We start from the raw sequence: 26,596 nt of genomic DNA, 5'->3' as shown, positions 1-26,596 counted from the left end.
TCACACGGAGAATCCCACCGCGAGTCACTACTATATGCGTCGCTAATGACTAATTGTGTCGCGGAGCCTGAACTAAAAAGGTGGTCCACGCACTCGTGGTTGTCAGCGTGGTCTTTGCACGAAACACTGTGTACACAACCTGATCAAACAGGCTAACGGGGCTAAACTTCAGCGCTGATCCGGGATGATCGAGGCTCGTGTGATCCTCACACCTACACCGGCGTCGGGCGAAACAAAGCCGTCGGATTGTTGAAAGTGAGCTCATGATATCGGTGACATCACGTTCACGACCGCGAGAGGGGTTGATTCCTTTTTATGTGGAAAGAGAGATGACGGCGATGAGGAACTTTATAGTCACAGATCCAGATCATGGCTGAACAAAAAAAAAATTGGTTAAAATTAAAGATGAAATATATGAAGATACAATAGATAAGAGGGATGAGTATGCTAAGTGTGAATGTTATAAATATAACATATTAAATATAAAACATATAACAAAATAAATATATTTAAAATCATTTCACAGTTTGTCATTACTATTGCAAAAAAATTAAAATAATACGAATAACAATACCCTTTTCTCAAGTTACTGTATTGATATTCAGTTTGTCAATTGTTATCATAGTTCTTTTATAGTTTATATTTATGACTATATTATAGCATTCATTTCGTCCTATGCGGCGAAAGTAACCATAAAGTCCTTTAAGATCGAGGGAATGACTAAGGATTTGTTTTTAGAAAAAAATGAAAGTAGTTACAATTTTGTCAGGATGCCATGCGGCATGTAAATCAAGTACTTGGGAAATACTACAAATGTTTCACTTGTACAACACACAATAGAGTTGCAGAATGAAAAAAATTCACAAAAACTTCAGAACAACACCAGAAGATATATTATCTAATACATAGATATATGTATATATGTAACGTGTCCCATTGCTTCAATTTTCTTTGTAATTTTTTTGTAGTATTTGACTAACACCTAAGGGATTATGGGGAATCAATGTTAAGATCTGAAGTACATCAGTGAAAGAAAATCTAGTTTTTCTTCATTTGCTGAAGGACATTCCACACTAGATTTTAAATGTAAAAAACACATAAAACTACATTTCACTCATCTTATTGAGCAGACACATAGTTTAAATTAAAACGGCCCTGAAACAAACCCCTGCAGAACACCACGGAAATTTCAACAATGAGAAGTAGCCAATGGTGACTGAAGATGTCCTTTCGAGAAGAAATCAATACAAAAAAACGAAGGCTAACGTCGTACAGATCCGCTTAAGAAGACACCAAATGGAATGACGACAAAGAGATGAGCAACCGAGTTGTGTCTATTTTAAAGTGATGACACATTGTACAATCGACAGGGCTCGTAATGAAAGCCTACAGCAAGTAGTCATGACGATCTTCCTACAGATCCAACATTCTTTTAATTTCCTCTCCATCCGCAATAATTGCAGACAATAGAACTCACAGAGAAAATTAATTTTCAAGTTCCAACTTGACCACATGAAAACCTTCCCTCAAAAAAAAATTTAACCAAATGACCTAAAACAGTTAAAAAGGATGCTGTACGAATGCCATACCTCTATATTCCCTTAAATTGCTCTTGGAAACAAAGCAAATAGAGGAGTAGGCTCGGAACAACAAAAGCTGAAATTCGTGTGCGTCTTTGTGGTCCTTCAGAGATCGTTCTTTCTACTGCTCTTTGTTCAGGGTAAAACACTAGAGATATGGGGCTAATACCTCTTGTTGAGGCTTCAATACAAGATGGACGTTACAGACGAGCACCATGGAGGTATTTGTATGACTTAAGTGTCTTTTTGAGGAAGATCCAGACAACTGAGCTCCAGTAGCTACATTAAAATAAAGTACATTTTATTCCACAACCCATAAAAAGAAACGTATTTCTCTGAAATTATTATAAACCCTAAGTCGACCTAAGGGTGAGTAGAAAATGAGTTAACTTTGAATTTTGGGTGAACTACTACTATGACAGGTATCGCACCACATACTTAGTCCCCAGAAGGTCCACTGCACACTCTAGCAAGACCCTGGCAGCTCACCATTTTAACAGTACTCACAATTCCCTGCTGGCTTGATGTTTTTTAATCCACAACACTCCCTTATGCGGCTAAAATGTTTGGTTCATTTTATCCAATTGTTTTCCTGTTTCATTATTGAAAACAACCCATCAGCCGCGTATTGTATTACAATGTTAAAAGGATGGTTCAGCCAAAAAGTTTTACTCATTTTCTACTCACCCTCATGTCGAGTTTTTAGGCAGAAATGTATGTCCATAAAATGTCCAAAAAGACAAAAACATCCACACTGCTCGTTTGCAACGTCCATCTCGTATTGAAGCATCGACATGAAAATTAAAATACGTCTTTTTAAGAAGTATATTTACCTTATATATAGTATTTTACCCTTGTTTGTGGCAGAAAGTCAGGTCTCTGCGAGTAAATCTTGCATGAGCTCCCAGTGTCCCATTTTGCAGCTACATCGATGTCAGCACGAGATTCACCCTGAAAGAATAGGAGCTTCTTTGGAACAATTTCTCTTGTCGAGGCTTCAATATAACAGCCGTTAAAGAGCAGCAGTTTGGAGGTATTTGGATGTTTTTAAGAGTCATTTTGGAGGAAGAAAACTGGCCACCAGCAGCCACAGTTCTGCCTCTACCTCCGAAAAACAAAGGATTTCTCTGCGAAAACCCCAAACTTAAATTGCTACAGGTTGAGTAGATTAAAAAAAAACGGCAGTTATCTTTGACGCCACTCGTCTGTTACTCAACCACAGTTTTCAAGCCAGTTGGCGGTCACGGCCATCTTCCCGTTTAGCCTCAGGTCAAGAGGCAAAGTTTTTGGCGAGTTTTCTAAAGTCTACAGTGGCGAACATGCGCTCACTTCTCAACTCCGCCACGCCCCTTTTTATGCAAATCCAGGACCTCTGATTATTGGGAATATAATCTTCTGTTTCTAAAAATCCCCCCAACGACCGTACTGTGCCAATAGTGAAATGACTGTCATGTTTTTTTAAAATCTTAAACATTGTTTTTGGCTAGGTGTGTTTGTGACTCTGCTCGTTCTGTAGCTAGCCTCAAGTGGACACTCGATGAACTGCACCATTAGTTACTGGTTTATGTCTTTATCCCCCACCCACCAGCCATCACAATCCACCCAGAAATATCAACATTAAACATATTTTTTGAGGTATCAAAAGTAGCCATTTAATACCTTTTAACATTTTCTTTTAAACCTATCCATGTTCCATTTAAGATTCAAGCTGTACATGCAACGTCTTGAAAGAGTGAAAACCTGGTGTGAACCAAAGTTTGAACACGTGAGTCTCCCGGTTATTTATTGACGACGCATGAAAATGTTGTGTGAGGAGATGGAACTTGTCTGCTCTGCGAAGAGAGTTTAAAGGTTGTCAACTTGTTTTGCTGCTGTGCGTCTGTACGGGTGTGTGTGTGTGTGTGTGTGCACAGATGGTGGGGGCACAGGCACAGCACATCCCTCAGGGCAATGGTTCATTCTCCGGACATGTTGCTCAAGCGCAACTTCCTGATATTCAATCAACAGTCTCCTTCCACACATGTGATCCTCCAGTATTTAACGCTCAATCGACGTGTCTGAAGTGTGTGAAGCCGTGTGCTGACAGATGTCAGAAAAGACCGAAACCTGCACCGTGAATAAACCACTTTGTGCTTCCTTTCTTGTGGCTTTGCTCTCACCAGGACTGAGCTTTGTCATGTGATCTGCAACAGGAAGTAAACAAACTTTTAGCCTGATTAGTCTCACTGGCTCCACTGACTCGCTGTCTTTATCTGTTGGCTTTTTTGTCTTTTACTACTTACTTTAACTAGATTTTCAATCAAATGATTCACTTTTATTTCCCGCCACAGTCCAAGAACACAATATTTAAATATATATTAGAGCGAATTCCACATTAATAAAATCTATTAATTTTAAATTAGGAAGATCAAGACATTAACCCGTGTGTTACCTCAGGGTCAAGGTGAACCCTGTCCCGAAAACAAATGTGTTTGTGGTATCCCTTGATGCACATTTTTCTTTCTAACCTCTCGGTCACTTTGACACAGAGGTGACACAAGGGTCAATCACGTGGGTAGAATATTTTTTTTAATTTTAATCTTTTATATTTGAAAATAAACAATTATCAACATGACTTCTTAAGACGTTTTTATTTGTTCAGGCTTTTCCTTGATTTTCTGGAACTCCTGTTGTGTTATCAGTTTTATATTGATCTTTAAAGTATATACTTTATTGAATATTGTTTTGGTTGTTTAAGCGCTTTGTGACCCTGGTCTGGAAAAGCGCTATACAAATAAAAATGACTTACTTACTTACTTAAAAAAACACTGTAATTTCATCTGAATCAACTTTTTCTCGTGACACATCCTAATGTCAGAGCTTCTGTCGAGGCCCCTCACTACAACACAATTTTGTATCGGTGGAGATGGAAAAGTGCTTTGATGGGATACACTATCTCAGGCGAAGGGGAAAACCTATATCAAATCTCCTCACACCTTCATTCCAAACTTTTCCCAGAAACTATCATTTTGTTTTCCACGTTGGGTCATGACGCCCGGAGTCAAGAGCCTTCTGTGCCTGAAGCCTCGAGAGGTTCAGCATCTGAATTTGGCATGTTTGGGCAGGTGACACGGAGGTTGCCTGGTGACGAGCGACTCCTCCTACATCCCCACCTCTTCCCCAAATCTGAGGTTGAATGGTTTGCCAGGTCTTTGAAGTCAAGCGGGTGGAGGGAGGCAGGGATAGAGGGGTGGGGGGGTATAAATAATTTATTTTCCTGCACACAGCTGACACTCCTTCGTCGAAATTGGCTCAAACACATCAAGGTGTCCTAACAATGTCTGAAGGTGGTAAATATTGCAGGCCTGTGTGATTTACACAATGCAGCCAAGCGAGAGGACGGCAGCGAAAAAAACTGCGAAATCCCAGAGTCAGCATTTATTCTGATGCTTTTTTATTTATTCGTTTTTTTCAGCAATTCCAGAAATGAAGCACCTTTTTTGTTACATCTCACGTCATGTTGACCATTTTAATCTGTAATACATTTTTATGAAAGTCTTTTAAGAGTTTTAATGTAACTCTTTCTTTTTTTTTATCTCAAGTTAATATTCAACAGGGTGTTTGGGGCAAAGGGTGACCCGTGTGATTCTACGCCCAGAATATACTTTAAAACAGAGTCATTTACACACATTATACATGTATATGAATCAGCCTGCTTAAAGTATAATCTTTAAATTTTTTAAATGTACTTTAAGTTGTTATCTAATGCACTATTCTCTTTGCGCTTGATGGAGTCTGCTGACTTCTTTAAGAAACATCTTAAGACTTTTTTATTTGTTCAGGCTTTTACTTGATTTTCTGGAACTCCTGTTGTGTTATCAGTTTTATCTTGAAGTTTAAAGTATATACTTTATTGAATATTGTTTTGATTGTTTAAGCGCCTTGTGACCCTGGTCTGGAAAAGCGCTATACAAATAAAAATTACTTACTTACTTACTTTTCCCTAATAATATTTAAACATGTAATTACTGATATTCAATTTAATATGTTTCTTTATATTGTTGAAATCAAAGATGTTGCTTTTTCCGGATCACATACATTATTTTGTGTTTTATTTAGCATTTTGGATTTGTATTTTGTTGCCTTTATCTTTAATTCTGCTAAATTCAAATGATTTTTCAAGTTTTATTCGCTTGAAATTAACGTTTTTTTTTAAATAAATAAAACTTGGTTATTCACACATTTTCATTAACATTTTTAAATGAAAAATAATTTAACAATAAGAGATTAATATTGTACTTCATTCATCTCTTTTTATTTCAGTTTTTTATTCTGTAATGCCACCACAACAAATTCCCGTTTTGTGTGGCAATAAAAGTTTCTTACATCGATAAAGGGATAGTTAGAGAGAAATTCATTTGAAAATACACCCAGTGTTTCAAGTCAACACCTATTAAGCCTCTTCAATCACACTTGAATCCAAACGGTCCGGAATTCTTTCGCCCATTCGCTGCACTCCAGCGTCTATTTCCACTTATTTCTGTGTCAGCAAAGTGTTAATTGCACCGCCGGGCTCCCCGTGCACGAGAAGTGCAGGTTAAATCAGAACATGGCTGCTTCAATAGCGGCAGAAACTCGCCACCGGGGCTTTTTTTTTTTTTTGCTTTGAATTACATTACAGCTGGAGCCGATATTATTGTGTTTACCTGATGCACTTGTTGTTTTTTATCTGACCCCGGGTCTGCCTTTATGGAAGGCTGGGGAATTATTGGAGGAGGCTTGCAAGGTTAGAAGCAGTATTAGCACAGGCTGTGTTCAGTACACACCGTCTTTGTGAGCCGGGCTTTGAACCTACGTGCTAATCTGGTGACAGTGGCGAGCACATGCTACTAAAGACAGAGTCGCGATAGGCTGACGGAGGAGGGGAGGAGGAGGAGGGGAGGAATTAATAGAATGGAGCCGTTCTTGTTCAACCCTCCTCCCTCCCGCCGCCCGTCGCCTGCGATCAAGACGCCGACATAAAAATGAGGAGGATTCAAGTGTAAAATAGACGCAGGAAAACAGGAGTCCTGTCACAAGTGGAACAGGAGGATGAGGACTTGAAGTTGTTTTTTGTTCATTCATCAGCGACCACTTATCCTGAACAGGGTCACATGTCGCTGCAGTCAATCCCAGCTGACAGTGAGTGAGGAGCACCTCCTGGACGGGCTGCTGCTGAAAACACACAAGAGCCTTACAAACAACAAAAACAAGCACCTCTTGAGACGGCACAGTGTTCATGGAGGTCAGGGATTGGTCAAGAGTGAGGTTTTAGCTGCCCCTCATTCCCTTTAGTATTAATAGTCAAAAACACTTCAACTGTCAAAACCTCTGATCCTCCTCCCCTGCCGCTTGGCTGCCTCCCAACTCTTTTTCCTTCTTAGATACTGAATCAAACAACAGTAGAAAAGTCTCTTTTTTTGTACTTAAACTTCGTCATACATGTGGCTCAGAAACGACCGTCACGTTATTTTCAATCATGGCTGAAGTTCTGGCAGTACTTTTTAAAACCTCCAGGAAGAAAAGTATTTTTTGTGCACTGGATCTACAGTAGACCTTTACATTTCCACAACAGTTTACGCTTTCTCGATTACATTTATTTTAAGAGCAGTGAAAAACAAACATACACTCATCAGAACCAGGATATTAAACCACTTTTGCTAGCTTTGTTGTTTTGATTGATGGTCTAAATCAGGGACCCCCAACTTTTTTCTGCACCGTTGCATCGACTTCATGTCAGTGGTATACAGTATATATCTAATAAAGAGATTGTGCTTTACTCATTATCAATGGTTTAGACGAGGTTTATTTTAAACTTAGCGACATGATATAGCGAATGCTAACGTTAACTCAAAACAGAATTTAACTTTCAGACAGTAATAATCAATAGTACAGAATATATATATATATATATATATATATATATATATATATATATATATATTGTTCTTTGCGCCCCAGTTTAGTGGACCCTGCTGTGTGTCCAGGAAAAGAGAAACATGCTCGCTTAAGGGCGAGTGGTTCAGATCCTCGGTTGCCTGTGGTGAGGAACCAAGTGGAGAGCCACCTTCTAAAGTATGTCGTGAGATCAACAAAAGCGGCGCCACAAGCAGAGAAAAGCGTTTGGACTGCCTTACAAAACATGCGCAACAAAGCAAGGGTACAAACTAACCGCTGTGTCTGGGCTTTTCAGACGGCGGCAGAGCCACGTTTACGAATGCGACTGAAATAACACGTCTTCACAAGAGCCAAGATCGGTTTTGCTCTATGCCTTAAGTTCCCATCGTGGTACCAACAATTAATTTTCACGCAGGAAACTTGATTTAAAACCAGAAAGGTTTGTTTTTGGTTGGCGTGACGTATTCCACTTCAGTTCCGCTCGTATGAAACCCAGGCTGGTTTGATAAAAAAAAAGCACCAAGGGTTCTGAGAATCAAGATCCTCGATCCGTGTGAAAGGTCTTTGTGGAACCCGTGACTTCTGGAAGGAATTTCTGCTCACGTTGTAAATAAGTAAGTAAGTAAGTCATTTTTATTTGTATAGCGCTTTTCCAGACCAGGGTCACAAAGCGCTTAAACAATCAAAACAATATTCAATAAAGTATATGCTTTAAAGGTCAAGATAAAACTGATAACACAACAGGAGTTCCAGAAAATCAAGGAAAAGCCTGAACAAATAAAAACGTCTTAAGATGTTTCTTAAAGGAGTCAGTAGATCCATCAAGCGCAAAAAGAGAGGAAGATCGTTCCAAAGCTTAGGAGCAACAGCCTGGAAGGATTTCTCTCCTCTGGTCCTGAACCGTGTGCGAGGAACCATCAGTAGATTCTGATCCCCAGACCTCAGAGCCCGAGCTGGGGTGTAAGGCTGGATCAGATCAGTGATGTAAAGAGGAGCCTGACCATGAAAGGTTGTGACCTTGAAAAGGAACCAGGGAACGGTCGGAACTTCCAACATCAGAACCATTTTCAAGGAAGCTCGAGAGAGAAAATCCAAATAACGTACTCATGAAGTTCAGCAGAAACTTCCTCTCTACGGGGAAACCACTTCAGCCGACAGCTCAGCTCGGAATTACACCGACGGTGGAATTGTTTTTTATTTCTTTTGTCTTCCTCTTTAAAAACGGTGCCCACACTGTGCTACCGCGGAGAGAAGGTAGCTCTGCCGCCACTGATCTTTTTAGATCGAGACTTCCTTCCACGGTGAAACCTTGATTCTGGTGTTGGTAAATACCAAGAGGCAGGATATCCCCCCTGATGTACAAATGCCACCACGTCGGTAAGTATAAGTAACGTGCTTATCTATTCCCAGATAATGGAGTCTATTCACTTTTTGAGAACCTCCTTTCGCTTCTTGTCGTCCTATCGGCTCGGCCCCCCCGACGGCACCTAATAAAATAAATTCACGCCGTGGCGTTAAGAGCCGAAGTGAAAACAATATGCAGCACAGGGAGCCGTGACTTCTATTAATAGCTCCGGGTTTCACGCACACAACACTTTGGCTTCCATCGCACATCAACAAGCATCAAGCCATGGAGCTCCGTCGTCACATGCGCCCCGACACGCAAACACCACGCAGATTGTGTGCATGTGTCATATGCTCGGCAACACAGAGACGTGCATTCATACGCCGTCCTCAGCAGGGTTAGGCCTCCGTTGTCAGCCGTGTCTTCCTGCCACCAGTGGGAGGGTTTGTTGCAGTTTGATTTTCTGTCTTACGCCAAGTTGCTTCAGTAGAACCGGTCTTTTTTTTTTCTCGCCCACGGGCCTAATGGCCCACTCATGTACTGACAGAAATAATGACAGCAACATTTACCAGAAGCTCGCATGGACAATTGGTTTTGGATATAAACAGGCCGGTGAGGAGGGTCATTAAATAAGGGGATGATGAATGAGCGTGTTGGTGACGCAGCAGAAAAACGCCGCAGCCACAAAAAAACAAGCCTCGTTCCTTCTCCCGAAGTGTAAAAATAACACGCCTATTATCATGCTGAGTCGACCAGATGGAGTTATGGCCTCCCATGGCACAACATGTCAGCGAGTCCCAAGGAGAAACAGCAAGGAGACGAGACTGAGGGGTGGAGGGGAATAGTGGAGCCGGGCTGCCCCCTGGTGGCGGATCCTAGTCGACGCACAAAAATGACAAACCAGCTCAATGAATTCTATAATGACAGAGTAATGACTAAGAACGAGAGGAAAAAAACGATACATGTCTACAATAATTGTAGTCGAGTAGAATCACGGTGCACTTAAACATCCACATATTTGGTTCTTTGTGTGTCAAACATAATCACCATGTTTAATACATTTTAGCTAAAAACTGGTTTATTCATTTAAACAGACCACTTTGATTTAAGTGTCTTAAATTGATCGTGGCCTCTTTTGTGTCCTTTTGTACAAAGTTCTCTTTGAAATAATGACATAAGAAAATGAGCGTAATCTTGAAAAAGTATTTTTCTGGTGATGAAATCTTGTTTACGTTAACCACACCCACTCTGCTCCGATTGGACAAGCATCAATGTTTGTCACCCTTGCCTCATCATTCCTGAAAGTCACCACCGCCAAGGGAATCATTGTGTAAACAAAGCGGGTTGTGGTCATTGTTACGACAGAATGGGCTGTGCCCTCGTAGCCTTTTGTTCACCGAGATCTCAGACGGGGGGAGAACTTTATAAAGTAATAAGTTCAATTTGATCAATACGTTTATTTCTATTTCTTATTACCCAGCAGCCAAATGGTAGTTTGTTGTCATAAAATGAGCTAAAAAACAAGATCCAAGAAGTGTGTGAATTAAATAACGCACTCTTATTTTGTCTTTGTCTACCTAGATAATCCAGGTTAGAGATTGATTAAGCCTGGAATAAACCTGTGAGCTTGGTCCAGGTGATATGTTTTGCATGAACTACACCCAGGTCACCATAAGTATTTTCAATCTCTACAATATCTTGTTTCATCAGCTGAACATTGTATTGAAACCTTTTTTAATTGCAGTTTAAAATATTGTTGAAAAACAGTTGAAAACAGTTGAAATGTTTAATTTTAATGGAATTTTTTATATGATGAAACCAAATATGTCTTTGATTAGAAGTGTATAAAGTTGAAAAAAAAGGAAGAAAAAAACAACGTGAAATAGGTCGGATTGAAATAAATAAATACCTTTATTGAAAAATGTACCATTTAAGACACATTCACACTCAATTGCAAAGACAAGCATCAGATCACACAACTTTGTATAATTATAGATTTATTGGACAATATGAAGTATCATAGGACTCTAACATCATAGTATAAAAATTAAAAAAGTACAAATAACATGCCAGACAATGTAAACAATACTGAAAAGACTTTTTTTTTTTTCTTGTTTGCCGCATATATCTTTTCTTCTATGAATAAGTGGTGCCTCCAAAAGAGGCGTTTATTAGAAACAATCCCAACAATTGAGACCTATGTTCTTCTCTTCTTTACGTTTAGGGTTCTTTTGGTCGAACCATCAAAAATACTCCATTTCGGACTTTTAAGGAAGTACAAAAAATGTACGTGAGAAGTCGATGGTAAATGCCACTCTTGGGAGTCCATGGTAAACTTTTACTGACCCAGGATGCCTCTGGAGTGGAGGGTGACGAGGCCAACACGAAAATACAGATCTCAGAACCAGAAGTGAGCCATATTTAAACACAAATATCAAATACGTTTAGCATCTCTTCTGCTGACTGACCTGTCAAACTAGCTCACCTACTGTCAACCACAAAACCGTTGGTTTATAAGACAAATAAGACAAAGTACAAGCCTCTCACTCTGAAAATAGTCATTTATAAATCTGTATTCAACCTTAAACCGTTTGTGCTGCAAGAATAGTTTGTGCCTGAAGAGGGCGTCAGCGAGCAACTCCCCCTTGATGGTAAAAAACGATCATGTTTTTCTTTTGTTCGGGTACTTTAATAGTCTTTTTTTTCTGACTTTACTCGCCAATAACAGCCAGCATCCTAGCACAGATGCCGACCAATCAAACGCTTGACGAGGGAAGGCTGTCGAACCAATGGCTTACTTCATTCATCCGAGCCCTCCTTTTGCTGTAAGTGATGCAGAGGAAACATAAAAGCGTAAAAGACACGCAGAAAGAAAAGGAAAATCTGATGGAAAACAAGTTGTGGATCGAGATCGAACCTGTGGTCGCATAGTTTGTTTAGAGAAGACACTTTTGGTTAAAATGAACGGAGTGTTTGGTAAATAAATGTTTCTTGAGAGAAGAAAGACTAGTTTGGAAGGTTGTTGGCAAAAACAATTGACGAAACTTCTACAAAAAAAAGATCAAATTGTTCCCCCCCGCCCCCCACCCAGGTTGACCCTGTTAAGAGGTTGTAGTAGTGCATTCTGGGACTTGTAGTACGAGTGGTGAGAATGTCAAAAATGGTCATTGATAACAGATATTATATTGTGGAGCATGTATATCATATTGTGGATTTCCAAGATGGCGGCGCACAGATAACATGAAGTACAGCTCAGAGGAACCATATCTCATATAACTCATAAGAACGTCAAATTAATCCATTTTACAGTTAAATAGAGGAGCAAAGGGAGAAACACAAGGAACCACCATCGTTCTTAGTTAGTTCATTCAAAGCCGTAAACGATATTCCAGCTTCAACTCTCAGCGACATGATTTGTCTTTGCAAGTGAGTATCTTGGATCTGAAGGAGATGCATGGAGGGACACGGCAAGCATCTGTAATTAGGTTAAGCAGCGCAACGGTAACCATGGAGACCAATGCGACACAAACCTGGCACACTTTACATTCCCACTGTTAAGATCATGCCGTGTTACAAATTCTGAAGAACAGAATGCACTAGAGTCGTTTAGTGTGAAACATTTGTGATGAAAAGGTCAAGACCGGAGAACTGGGTTCAATCTTGCAGAGCAATACAAATATACATTTATCTTCGAACCCTTTACATCAGGTGTGTTTAACTCATTCACACAAGGGGCCAAAATCCGTATCAGGGCAATAACTGGTTTAAGTTAATGTATATTTAGCTAAAAGTCCGATTTTGATAACATCTTTGAGGCTCAATTTATCTGAATTTTCTCTGTATTTGTTCTCCTTTACCAAAGGAATGACATTTCTTAAACACCAGCATCTTTGTAGGTCACAATATCAACATGAACCTGAATCTACTGGATTTTGAGACAACCATCTGGAGGGCCACCTACTTGGAAGGCCATGAGTTTGAGATATGTACTTATAGAGCTGCAAAAATCCAACACTACGGAAACAAGGCCAAGATATATGAGAACTAACTCAGGGTTATATTCATTGATCACACTTGCTGACATTGCGTTCATTTTGAAAGGAAGATATGATGGCGGAAGCGGCTCGTCTTCTTTGTCCCCAAGCGTATTTGTATCAAGCTTAAGAAATATCTCTTTTTAATCGGGAAAATAGCTTCTAACTGGACATCTTCGTAGATGTGTTATGATGACACCCCCCCAGCATTAGTGATGTTCCGATTAAGCTTCATGAAACAGTGTCATGTTGTTTAGAGGTCAGTAGGTGGCGCCATCAGTTCAAAAATGATGTGATGTTTCATTAGAAAAGTTGTTTAAAACAAAGGAAAATAGTGCAGAGACCGCCATCTAGTGGACTCTGAAAATAACGACACTGCTGTATGAAGCTTCATCATCTTCTCCACGTTTAACTAATAATCTGCAACACTTTCACACAGATTGTTCTCTGGCACCTCATTCTGCGTGTGTGTGTGTGTGTGAAGATATGAACCCAAACGTCAGGTTCTGATTGATTCCTTCTTGTACCCAATTTACAGTCTCACTGCAGAAGTGGGAGAGTCTGAAACATCATCAAATATTCTCGGTGGTAACACAGAAACACACAAGAGATAAAAATTAAAAAAACGACTGATAAATGGACTCAACCCCGTTTGAGCTTATCGATGTGAAACGTGAGCTTGAGTGCTGGTCCTAGTTTTAAACCCATATACTTCATCATCACGTCGCTTCGCAGCAACAACAGTGCTTTTCCATCGATCTCCTGAGAAGGCAAAAACGAATGTATCAAGTTAAACGTTTTTTTTTCCAGCACTTGGGAATGTGATCTGCATTAAAAAACAATAGAATAGTTAGTTAGAATAGTTTGCCTACATGTTTTCTGAAGAGGTCAGCGTGTGGTGCCAGCACCGGGTCAATGTCTCTGATATACTGCATGACTTCCTCTACGCTCCACACATTCGGGTCATGGCCGCTGGGCTTGGGACTGTTACGAAAACTTCCAGAGCCTTTAAACAAAAGAACAAATCACCAGTGAGTTGTTTGATTGTTAATATAAAGCCCTCTCTGATTGCATGTGCGACCAATATGCATATAAAAGCATTCAAAGTGTTTCTTTAAACATAGTGGTTCTGCCTCCCCCTAGTGTTGGCTCAGCGTCAGCAATGAAGGGAAATTCTCGGTTTCTGCTTGTTCATTTGTTTACAAAACGAGTTAAAGATACTTGTTCAGTCTTATTTTATCTTCCTGGTTACTCTAAATGTTCTTTCTGAACTTCATACAAAAAAAACCCCCACAAGTTCATCCATACAAAGTTAAAATACCAGCTAAAGATTTCTACTACTATACATAAAATATGAAATAATACCAATAATGTCAAAATGTTACATATTGTTGCTTCAAAACACGTAAAGGCCTAAGATTGTTTACATTTTAATTCTGTTTTGAATCATCTGTAAATGTAAATGAACCAACTCTTACCCATGTTGTTGAAATGTAGCAGGTTGGATGTAGAAATGGAGCTTGGACTCCTCTTTAAGTGCTCGGACGTGCAAATGTCTTCCACAGTCTTCCCTGTTAAGAGAAAAGCACAATAGTTACGTAAATATTTGGATTAATCAAATACCTGTATGATGAGCAGAAAAATGTCTTACAATGAGTTTTAGACTTTTGTAAGAACCAACATTGTGTTGATGAACGAAGGCCTGGTTTCTATGCATCAACCTTCTTTTAGTTTTAGTTTATGTGTTTTACATTCGTTCAAGTTAAGTTTTGTTAGATGAGGACAGTACCGGATGTTATCTTTATATATCTAGCTCTTCAAACAGTTTCTGTTCATATTTAATGTATAAAACAATATAAAAACATTACGACACGGGTGCCACACTACTTTCAAAATGATCATCTAATTTTCTCAACACAAGTAAGTACATACTTGACTCAGATGACTGAATGGACTGATCATCAGTCATGATGGAAGGATGTCTGGATTTAATCATCTTTATAGAAAAAGGCTGACTTGCATAGATAAGTAGAGTTGGATATTGCATTGAAGTAAGCAGCATATTTCCCTGATATTTTCCCTGATATCTAATATGTCAATCATATTCAAATGAACCACGAGACCAGAGATTCTCTCAGAAAAAAGATAATAACGTCAATTTTCACTAGATTAAGAACAGTTTATATTTGTTAATTTTAAACATTACTGAAATGGAGCACACACCGTTATAAATCAGTGCAGATGTTCTCCTGTATAAATGTTTATATTTTACATACAGGGTTATTAACACAAATACTTTATTTACAGAGACGATCAGTGGCCTGTTTGAAACATCTTTAGATGAAGTTCAACCAGAATAAAACTGTAAATCAAAGCATTGATGATGATGATGATGAAGATCGTCTCTGAGCTTTTCTAGAATTTGTGGCTCACCTGCACATGTATCTTTTTACATTTATAGACTAAAAGTGTTTTAAAAAATAATTTCATCCCTGTTTTTTGTGTCTGACAAGTGGAAAGGTTAATCTATACCTCATTATACGGTCATTTATGGGCAGAGATTTTTGCTAATGACTCATTATCACGAGTTGCTCACACTCTTAGATTCATCCAATTCTCTTGTGTGTGGAAATAAGCACTAACTTGTGGAGTATATATGACCTTCGAGGTGTTGACCGGCTACAGGTTGGCTACCAAACAGTGGATCGCAGTGAAGATTGTGGCAAAGCTTTTCCAGAAAACGGAGAACGTAGGTGACGCTGCTGACCGTGGGCAAGGTCAGGGTGTGTTGCTGCTGGTCGAAGAAGGCTGGAAGACATGGTCAGACATCTGAACATGAAGTGTGACACAGAGGAAGCGATTCATGCTTTAAATTGATCATTTCAATTTTTCAGAAATATTTCCACTAGCTATCCTCACCTGAGATGACCTCGCCACCTTGACCGGACTTGAGGCAGGAGAAGACCGAGCTCTGGTCATGTGCAGAGTCCACACAAGCCTGAACACATTGCTGAAGGACTGAGGCGGCCCGACCTGGCCCGAAGTGGTCCGGCAGCCTCTGAATGCGTTGCTGGTCTAAATGAGGTCCCACTTTGCCGTACTTGTTTAGATACACACAAACTTAAACACAAAAAATAAGACTCAGTTTACACTTTCATTTTCCGAGACATATTATCCAACAGGTGAGTGTGTTGATTCTCGGGGGTGACGGGTACCTGTTGGAGCCTGCAGAGCAGAGCTGGGTATTGTTGCATTGTCCATGGGGACAGTGCTGGTGTCAGGCTCTGGGGTGCTGCTGGTGGGAGACGTGGGTACTGGATTAGGTACCACCCGAGGTTTCCTCTATACACACAGAAAAATATGCATCATGTCAAATTGTAATGCCTCAAGAAAGTCAAAAGTTTTAGACTGGTGGGTAGACTAAAAGGATTGTTTCTCTTTTTCCTTTTTTCCTAATCTAATCTTGTCTAAATATTCACAAAACTATACATTTTAAAAAAGAAAATGTTTCCTGTTTATACAACTTGTCTTTAATTGATCCAAAGAAGGTCTGAGTGGGTGCAGGTTTTCGGTCCAGTCTGTATCATTCTATTCTGGATCAATTCAAGACCCTTGTTTAATGGAACTCAGGTCTCATTTATTAAATGTACCTTGCTTCCGGGTTTAGGCCCTCTTTTCTTCGGAATTTTGACCGGCGGTTGCTCCTTATTCCCGGCGTCCTGAAGAACTAGACTCTTTGACCAGTTAGACAGACGGCCCCTCGGGCGTCCTACTGGGGGCCGTCCAGGGCCAGTCATCGTAGCTTCCAACCAGCCAGCTTTCTTAGTCCAGCCCAACTGTAAGCAGACGGAGAGAATCAACTCTGACAATCACCACAATTGCTTAACAAGTTCTCTGTTAATCCCTTTAAAATAAATACATTCAGTCAGTCGTTAAGAAAAAGCTCGGCAAGATTATCACCATCTTGTTGGTAAACATACCTTACTTCCTGGTTTAGGACCTCGCTTCTTGTGTATTTTGATGGGCCCAGCATCTTTGCCTGAAGGGATTTCTTCTTCCAAAGCCTTCTGATTCCAGGAAGGCAGCTTGGTTTTCCTGCGGCCAGGTTTACGTCCTCTTTGACCTGCAGGTCGACCCACAGTGGGGACCCGTTGCATTGTTTGGTTCTCCACACTCCCCTCGGATAACAGTCCAATGCTCTTTGGTAACACAACTGCAAAAACAAACATAGGTGAATACGATGAGATTGTCTAGCGACAATTAAATAGGATTGTCTGGGTATGGATTTGCTAAAAAAACAACAGAAAACATGAGAAAACCAACTCAGATTGTGAAGACTCATTCCAAAAGGACCACGATTCAAGATTCAAGGAGTTTAAATGTCATCTTGCTCGCACAACTACAACAAAAAGGTAGGACCCTGGTCTGATGTCAAAGAGCGGAGCCTTAAATCCTCATCAGTAGAACAGAAAGAATAGTTTTAAAAATCAGATACAGATGCTAATCAACACACACATCAGGTTCTTAAAGGGCAACTAATGTGAAAACCCAACTCTCCTAAATTACTCATGTTTCAAATGTTGAAAACTTCCTTTCCAAAATGCAGTAAATCCCTCATCATGACAATGTTTTGAAGTAATAACTTCATAAAGCTCTCCCTGAAATCTCCATTATGACGTAATAATGACTTCCCTCCTCCTGCAGCAAACTGTAATCACGCCCGCTTTGTTTCCACAACAAGTCCTTTGGAGGTAGAGACATCAGGGATTGATGACGCTCTTTGACAAACCTCGATTCAATAACAATCAAAAGAAGATTTCTTCTGAAGAAAACAAAGCGCTTTCTAGGGCTGAGCGATTTATCGCATTTGTGGTATAATCACTTTTTTTTTTAAAAAGAGATTTTTATATAGTAAAGGTTGTGATTTAATTTAATTTTGTGTTCATTTGATTTTCGAGCAGAACAAGTAAAGAGAATTGTAAACACTCCACTATAACCTGTTGATCAATGACGTCGACAGAAGCTTAAGAGAAGCAGTATTGTATTGTGCTATCAGTGTCTCAACAACATGGAACAACATGTAGTATCAGCGTCACAGTAGTAGTGATAACACACGAACAATCGTCTAGTCAGACGACAATCGCCAGACTTAAGACATCAGTTCGTAAAGTTCATTACCTCGTACAACCAAACCTTTCAAACTGATTAATTACGATCTATTATTTTTGTATCGCAGCAGACCAATTAAAAGACAACAGAGTGACAAGAGCAACTGTGCAAAAATGAGCTGGAATAAAAAGGCAGAACGACTTACCAATGTACTTGTCTTTACTCTGCACTGAAGTTTGTGTGATTTATTATTGACTAATGAATATAAATGCTTACACCACACTTTTTAAAAGTATTTGCGGTAAATATATTATGTCTGTTCACAAGTGTAATTAAAGTTACTAAATAAACCTCCATTTATTTTAATTTATGCTTGATTTGCCTTTATCTTAAAAAATGTCTTTATAACTCGATCTTATCAATCACAAATAAATGCATTACAATAGAGATAAAATGCACGAAAGAATAGATTGAAAAAATAATCGCAATATTTAGCAAAATCATCCCTTGCGCTTTAATTTTCCAGTGTGAATATTTCAATGAAAATAAACACATATACTAGAGGTCCAAGAGCTATTTAAGAGACACTTAAATCCACACATTAGTTGACCTTTAAAGAGAATTAAATAGTAAAAAAAATCCCCACTATTAAAACACTACTAAGCACTGAAAAGGATGTTTTTTTCTTTAATCATCATCCCAGTCATGAGGGCCATGTTCAGGCAGAAACAATAACAACTATTGTTGGTGACTTACAATCTCTATCATTTTGTACAACTTCAGTGAAAGATTGTGAGTGAGTTGTATTGTAAATGGCATGGAATACATGATGTTAGCTCATAAGAAGAGACTGAAATAAATAATTGATGCCTTAAGAATTCATTGAAAATCCAACAAGCTTGTTCTCAGACAGTTCCAGGGTTTGTTTAATTTGGTTCCACTCTGAGGGTCTCAGGACCAGATGGGAGTCTATTCTCTCACTTCTGCTACACACCTCGTTTAGTGCGTCAACCCAAATAAAACATAGAAATGTTCCAAAGGGATATCCAGTTAACCCTGAAACACACATAATGTCTTTACCTTAAAGGGTCTGGCGTGTATTTAGCCTTGAACAGAAGCCGCAACCAGTGTTTACAAGACGTCTTGACCTACACAGCTGCGTTTATTAAACATTGACAAGAGGACTCCGGAAAATGCAAAAAATCTCAACAATCGTGTTAATCAATAAAGAGTTTTTTTTGTATTCTGGCGGAATATTTGTATTAACTTAAGTACAAGCAGTTTAATGTCAGCAAACAATTTAAAAGAGCATTTTCTATCATGATTCTATGAGTTCACACAAGTTCAGCTCACGAGGCCAACACTACCAGCATAACAGGACAAGCCCAGAACGGCTCACTCGCTTTTTAATGAAAGCTCCAATTACAATGTTACCAAATTTATCCTCACTCACCTCTCTTGCCCAAAGAAAAGTCACAACTGTCCGCCTTTCCTCAAACACACAGCTGTACGCTTCTCTTCCTCAGCTTCGCTCCTCCTTTCTCTTCTTCCCCCCGTTTTCTCACTGCTCTCCTCCCACCGTCTGCTAACTATGTAAACAATCAGAAGGCAAGGTCTGTCTTTTCTCTAGTTTATCAGCCATCGCTTAATTTACTTCTCGCCTGCCCTAACGCGTCCAATTATTTTCCAAGGGTCCAAACAAAGGGGCCAGTGAAGGGGGCACCCCGGTTTGTTTCTGCAGTCTAACAGATGCTCCTGCCAACCGTGTGAATTCCAGAGCCTTCTTAAACATTGTAGAAGCCATCAATATAATCTCTTATTTCAAAAGGACCATTTCATAAACGACCTTTAGTATTGCTTCATCCTTTGCCTCCCATCAAATGACACATCACAAATCGATATGATACAATCCATTAATAAAGACACACACATGAGATGTGGAATCCATTTTTAGTGTTGAGCCACAATGGCCGTGTACAATGTATGTTTTGGCTGGCACGATAAATGGTGATGGCCATCTGATACTTCCGGAAACACTCCAAGGGATTCATCCACCCCAAGCTCCTTTCACCCCAGCTCTCTACTGACATCCAGTGTACAGAGTAAAGCACTGCATACAGTTCTTCAGAGTGTTGTCTTGTGTTAAGAGACGTTTTATTTACTATATTAGAGCTTATTTTGTTTTTATCCCCCTCACACCATGTATTTATATGCAATAATATATCCATCCATCATTCATCGTCAATAATATATATTGCTGATAATTGTAAATACTATTGCATTGAGAACTAAAACGGTTTACATTTAAAAAGAAACTAAATGATAATCGTTTCTTTTTATTGATTAATATGAAGTTAAAGTCATATTTTCATGAATTTGTTTCCGTCCTTTTACTATCCAAAACTGAGCCGACTGAATTACTATCATGATTCAATTAGTAATTTAATTACAAAAAAACTAAAATTATATTCTCAGTACAGCAGTGATGTTAATATTACATTTTTGCCACCCTAGTATCTCTAGTAACTAGATCATTTATTTTAAATAAAGTAAAAAGCATGCACAGCTTTCGGAAATTATTTTAAAAATAATGACGGTGGGTCAAAAATACTCACATCACAGGCATCAAAATGGTCTAAAACCAATTTGTAATACTAAACTATACTGAAAGATTAACAGGATGAATTTAATATAAAGACTATGGACTCACTCCTTAAAACAGCTTGGCATAAGACTGAAACCATCTGCCATAAATGAAATAAGATGACACAAAACCATTAAATACTTTTGATTTATGCATTTATATACTTTTGCATCAGGACTTTCAAGGGTCAGAGGGTCACAACGAGTTTTATGTAGCTTGTTTGTGGTCACGTATAGAGTGTGAAGTGTCGATGAAGAAGTAAATTGATCAAATGCACCTGATGAAATCCTGAATCTGAGCCACACAACAAGCGTTTCTGAACTGACCTTTGGTGCCAGGCGGCTGCAGGTTGTCCCCGGTGAGGGAGCACCAGCCCACTGGAAAGATGTCACGCGAGTCGTAGCGACAAAAGTAGTCGAATGCTCCTTGCCACCCATCAAAGGTGACCTGCACCTCAACTCCTCGCAGTGCGCCCACGGTAGCTGGACAGATGTAATGAGGGTTTTTCCGGTCCACTGCCTCCAGTTTCATACCCACTTCAAATGTGTTGTGCTCAGGGGCAGGAGGCTCCTGCTGGAAAAATGTAGGCAGCTTACAGTCATGTTTCTCTCTAATAGAAATATATTAAGGCTTTGATCGCGAGCTGTGGGGTACCTTGTGAAAGATGCGGGATGGTGCCATTTCAGCTCCATTGAGGGTTTTTAACAAAAACATGGGCCAAGAGGATGCATTGAGGCGAAAGCCTGAAACAGAAACTTTGGTATATTATGCAATCAGACAAACGCAGACTGTAAAGTAACACCTGTTTCATTTCCACAACTGTTCATCACAGATGTATGAAATGAAAAAAATGTGTCACGGGAGGATTTTAATTATGTTTTTTTGTGTAAAGTTGTTTGTCTAACAATCACAGCTTATGAACAAATACAAAATATAAGCTAACATTATGACCAAATCCTTATTGCTTTCAAATTTTAATGTAAACGAAATGGTATTTATGTTCCCACGTTCATTTAAAACAGATTAATATACATAATAAAAGCTTTAAGTGCTGGTTATGTTATATTTATTTCTCATTTTCTGTCAAATGTGTTTGTTTATGAAAACGTAAAACCTTTTTCCATTTAGATTAAGGATTCACCTAAATTGTGTTACCTGTAATGATCAATTTACTTACAATGACTCCATCTTAAAGTTACACATTTTAAGTCAACAATATGTGACAATTTTTTCATTACATTAAGAATCTGTCCCTATAAAAAAAAAAATTAATTGCGTAAATTAATTACCAATCAGTAGTGGTGGTCTGATGAAGCTTCATGAAACAGTGTCATGTCATTTAGAGGTCAGTAGGTGGTGCCATCACTTTAAAAATGATGTGATGTTTCATTAGAACAGTTGTTCAAAACAAAGTAAATAGAGAGACCGCCATCTAGTGGACACTGAAAATAATGACACTGCTTCATTAAGCTTCATCAGACCATCACTTCTACCGATCAAAAGAATAAATGCACAAGTTACTCACACATTTACCAATGCTTGTAATTTAATTGAATATTATTTATTGAATCTTCTTATTAATATAAAGAATTTGATCAAATACATTTCTTGATTGCAATGTGTTGGTGTTATTCTTATTTTTGCTTGCATGGACAATTTTTGAGAAGTATTATGGTATGTGACGTGAATCGTTTTACCGAGTGGAGGCTGCAACATTCCCCCGTTCTTCTCACAGCTGCCGATGGGTTGGATCTCTAAAGAGTCCACCAGGCGCCAGAAGTCGTTCTTGTTGTCAGAGCCATCCAAGCGAAGCCGCAGCCGTGATCCTGTCAGTCCCACAACCGTGGCAATGCAGGTGGACGTGATGTTTCTGGGGTCCTGAGCCTCCAGCTTCATGCCTGCCTTAAACTCATTGACAGGAGGCGTGAGGCTCTGAAAGGAAATGATTTTAGAGCAAAGATGACAAGAACAAAAGGGGGAAAAAAGACAAGATGAGACGCTTCTTTCAAGTCGGAAAAGTGAAACTCTTCAACTCTTTTCACCTGTTTGAAGCAAGAAGCTGGTGCTGCCTCGGCTCCGGTTTCTTTAAGGTATTGATCCCAACTGAAATGTGCTACAAGAGGTACACAAAATCAGGCTAATATATGGATTTGTAATCCCACTAACTAAACATTACCACGATCTTAATGTACAAGTACAACATAACAATAATAACAACTTTATTATTTACCTTGGTTGTGTGAGGTTGGCCGGGCTGGACGTCCACTGCGTGAATGTTTGAATCTTCTGCCATCTTTCCACTCAATTGCTATAAAAACACAAGTACACAAGATGGTACATGGTCACTTTTTTCTTAAGAACTATAATATTAAAACCAGCTTTGAACGTAGTAGTTTTGAACATTTTGAAACAGACACAATATAAACAAGTAATTTTGCAGCCTGCATTATTTTTAATTGAAAAAAACCCCCAAAAACATACCTTTCTGTGGCACAGGTTTCCTCATGATCCAAACAATGTGACGGAGCACAAAACAACACTGTCCACCACACTGCAAGATGAAAGCGAAATAGAGTTAAGTAAAGTCAAAGCTCGGCACAAACCTCTGAAAGAAGAATACATTTGAAACACCCCGACTGGAAAAGTGAGAAAGTGAAAAGTGATGACGTGCTTTTTCTCCTCCTAATAAACGCATGAGAAATGCTCCAATGACACCAGACCTCACAGCAACTACATAGTGTGTCATCAGAACTTCAGAAATTTGTGATCGTTTCCAAATACGATGCTTCTAGAGAAGCAGCTGTTAAGTAAAATCAATAGATAGTAATATGAAGTCAGCAATGTTTAAAACCACTCATTTTTGGTTCATTAAAGGGCAACTGATGTGTTGATTTAATTTATTCATTCAGTTTCTGGGCCATGTGAATTACATTATACTTGGACCTCTGTTGTATTCATCAGTATGTGTCCGTTTGTCCAAAACTCTCTTTTAATTCATATGTTTACATTAGAAAATCTGCTTTAGGCCCATCCACTGAAAACACTTTGTTTTATCGAAGATAAAACCTCATGTATGCTGTCCATGTCTACTTTGCTGTGATCATCAGTTCCTGTAGTACCCTCCTTCAAGGGATTCGTTGTATAAACAAAGCGGGGCACGATTACAGCTGGAGGAGGAGTGAATCAGATCAGATCCCGAGTTCTCTCCAGCGCCTCCATGGACTCTCCCATACTTTCCTCTTTTCTCTTACTATATCCTCCCTCACTCTTCTCTTTATCCATCTCACCCCCCCATCTTTCCTCCCAGCCAGTCAAAGCAGGAGGCCGTCAACAATGAGTCTGGTTCTGCTTGAGGTTTCTGCCTTCTAAAAGGAAGTTTTTCCTCGCCATAGCTCACTGCACAGTGTTTCGCTTATTGCTCATTGTTGAATTGCTGGATCTGTTTTTCCTTAATTAACTATAGTCTTACTTCAACTGTAAAGTGTCTTGAGATAACTTTGTTATGATAAGACAATTTAAATAAAATTGAATTGAAGCCCACTATTACGTCATAATGGACTCCACTCTCGTAACCGCTCATTCGCCGAGATTTCAGACGAGGGAGAACTTTATAGTAATAACTTGAAAATGTAGCGTTATCATGATGAGTGACTTACAAATACAACATTTATAACATAAACGTAAGAAAGGAGAGTGGGATTTTCACATTAGTTGCCCATTAAAAAAGGTTTTGGGTTTACTTTTTTAAAGAACGAAAAAAAAAAAATCTAAAGGTTGTGTTAGTTTAGCCATCATGAAGTAAATTAAAACCAAAACTTTTTTTTTCCCAAGACACAACCCTGGACAGTAAGTCAAAAATGGTTAAAAGTTAAACCCTTCCCACATATACTCTGGTTCCACACCGGTGCTGTGTCTCAAATCACATACTAGCGTACTCAAAGTTAGTATTTTTAGTGCTTAAGTGCGTCTCAATTCTTAGTATGCGAAATTTAGTGCAATGACACGTCTTCGGTGCTGATACCAGCGTAAATATCTTGCGAATATTTAGATTCTCATATTTTTTCTTTATTTCTTCTTCCAAACTTGCAAAACGTGCTGCCAGCAGGTGTCAGCGACAGCGTTCAAACAGCTGTTTGAAACCATCTTAAATAGTACTAGCAGAAGAAGCTGTCGAGTCATTTCCTGTTAGCGTGTAGCAGCAGTGTTTGATTTGAGACGTACTATCTGTGGAGAATTTGCGTACTAGTTAGTACATACACTATCCTGATGCATACTAACTTCTAGTATACTAAGAGAAGTATGTGATTTGAGACACAGCACAGGTCTGTGCTCCGGTACCAAAATGAATGAGAACTTTACTGACACAATGAGAGGGTCAAGAGTTCAGACCTATGGCTCTGAGACATGTGTAACGTCTGCATGTATGGTATTAACAATGTCAATAAAACAATAAGTACATTGTAGTGTTTGATCATCATATGTTAAATGTGTTGATCTAATGTATATAAGTAAGTAAGTAAGACATTTTTATTTATAAAGCCCTTTTCCAGACCAGGGTCACAAGGCGCTTAAACAATCAAAACAATATTCAATAAAGTATATACTTTAAAGATCAAGATAAAACTGATAACACAACAGGAAATCAAGGAAAAGCCTGAACAAATAAAAACGTCTTAAGATGTTTCTTGAATGAATTAATATTTAATAGAAATACAATAAGAAGACGGTTTCAAAAGGATGTACACAAAGAAAACGAAAAAACAATTAAAAACAAACAGCTGAAAGACATGTGCGAACCCACTCGTTACTTAAAAAACGGGGCTGAACGTACCTTTAAAACGTCATAACCATCCCAAAGTTCTCCTCAGCAGTCAGGCTTTTTTTTCAATAAAAGTGCGCCCTTTTTCTAGCGCCAAGGAAGGACGTCGCTCCAGTTAAAGGGACCAGCTGCCCGGTTCTGAGAGAAGTGACAGCAGACGTGAGACCACTTCCAATAGAACTTCGGTGTGTAAACAACATCGGTTCAGGTTCTTAAAAACAAAAACACATGAGGCTACAAATGTACAAGCGTCCAGGCGTCATGTTTGTTTACAACACAACTGGAGGGAATAGATGGAACATAGCTTTAAGAAGCTGAAACTAAAGGGTGATATACGGAGTTAAATCTCCTTTAAACAAGTCCCGTGTGTTCGTGTGGAAGCAGTGGTGTGTGTGTCTAAAAACATGCACGCTAGCTCACACTGACATGTTGTCTGCTGAACATGCTAAAGACGATGCTAGCATGCTAACCCTCGCTGCCTTCACTAGCCAAACCACAGATCATAAGCGAGAGACGAGAAGCTGCTGATGGAACAGAAATGTAGGAAAGCGTAACTCGGTTTTGTCCCCGGGAAGCTTTACCTTTTTTAAGCAATAATTACAGTTGGAACTGATGGATATTTTAGTGTTAGTCCGCCATTTTTTCCCCTCATCAAAGTGAGGAGGGGGTGTTTGACAACACTTCAAGTGGCCGAGTTTATCTGAGAGGGAGGGAAAAAAGGGGAGAAACGACGATACCTATGGGCGGAACATGGAATTACATCAATATTCAGTTGGCTGTTCTATGAATACTAACGACATAATTATAAACAAATAAATAAATACATAACTAAATGGTTAAATAAATGTAAAAATATTATAAACATTTTGGCTTATATTTATTATGATACTTAATTATTTATGTATTTCGTTATTTCAACATCTATTTATGTATGTATTTATAGATTTCGTCTTTTATTAATTCCAATGATCAAACTCCACCACCAATCCAAAGTAAAAACTACATAAGTCTAAGTATGTATAAAACATACTAATAACCAAATTATTGAGTGAGAAGACTGTCATTGCGTCATTGCACATGTCAAGAAGGTTCAGAGTAGACTGTACTTTCTGAGGAGGCTTCGATCATTTAACATCTGCAAGAAGCTCC

The 26,596-nt window shown here is 39.0% G+C and overlaps 1 protein-coding gene across 2 annotated transcripts; it reads right to left on the bottom strand.

Annotated features, from left to right (window-relative positions):
* Positions 1-10,821: 10,821 nt before the first annotated feature.
* On the bottom strand, positions 10,822-26,095 carry LOC148067608 (polycomb protein SCMH1). Of its 2 annotated transcripts, none has more exons than XM_087804971.1 (16): positions 26,029-26,095; positions 25,460-25,585; positions 23,110-23,179; positions 22,859-22,936; positions 22,671-22,741; positions 22,326-22,560; positions 21,283-21,371; positions 20,955-21,201; positions 16,856-17,088; positions 16,526-16,711; positions 16,091-16,217; positions 15,795-15,995; positions 15,519-15,683; positions 14,354-14,446; positions 13,748-13,881; positions 10,822-13,637 (listed from the first exon to the last, which is right to left on the bottom strand). In XM_087804971.1, exons 3-16 carry the CDS (start codon positions 23,132-23,134, stop codon positions 13,518-13,520), a joined length of 2,004 nt encoding a protein of 667 aa, XP_087661097.1. In that variant the 5' UTR covers positions 23,135-23,179; positions 25,460-25,585; positions 26,029-26,095; the 3' UTR covers positions 10,822-13,517. The 2 variants fall into 2 exon arrangements, with proteins under 2 accessions (XP_087661097.1, XP_087661098.1); XM_087804972.1 differs by having other exon boundaries at positions 15,537-15,683.
* Positions 26,096-26,596: the final 501 nt, after the last annotated feature.

This window comes from Callionymus lyra, chromosome 13, assembly GCF_982586985.1.
Source record: "Callionymus lyra chromosome 13, fCalLyr1.hap1.1, whole genome shotgun sequence".
Classification (NCBI taxonomy): Eukaryota; Metazoa; Chordata; class Actinopteri; order Syngnathiformes; family Callionymidae; genus Callionymus; species Callionymus lyra.
The sequence above is the reverse complement of the archived record's forward strand: the minus strand, read 5'-3'. Positions and strand labels throughout refer to the sequence as shown.

Excerpts from the sequence above, each read along its gene's own strand:
- LOC148067608 (XM_087804971.1), bottom strand. The coding sequence starts at position 23,134 with ATGAGGAAACCTGTGCCACAGAAAG. Across the intron at positions 21,202-21,282 it reads CATCCCGCATCTTTCACAAG|CAGGAGCCTCCTGCCCCTGA; the intron begins GTACCCCACAGC and ends ACATTTTTCCAG. Across the intron at positions 15,996-16,090 it reads TGCTCTGCAGGCTCCAACAG|TTTGTGTGTATCTAAACAAG; the intron begins GTACCCGTCACC and ends TTTGTGTTTAAG.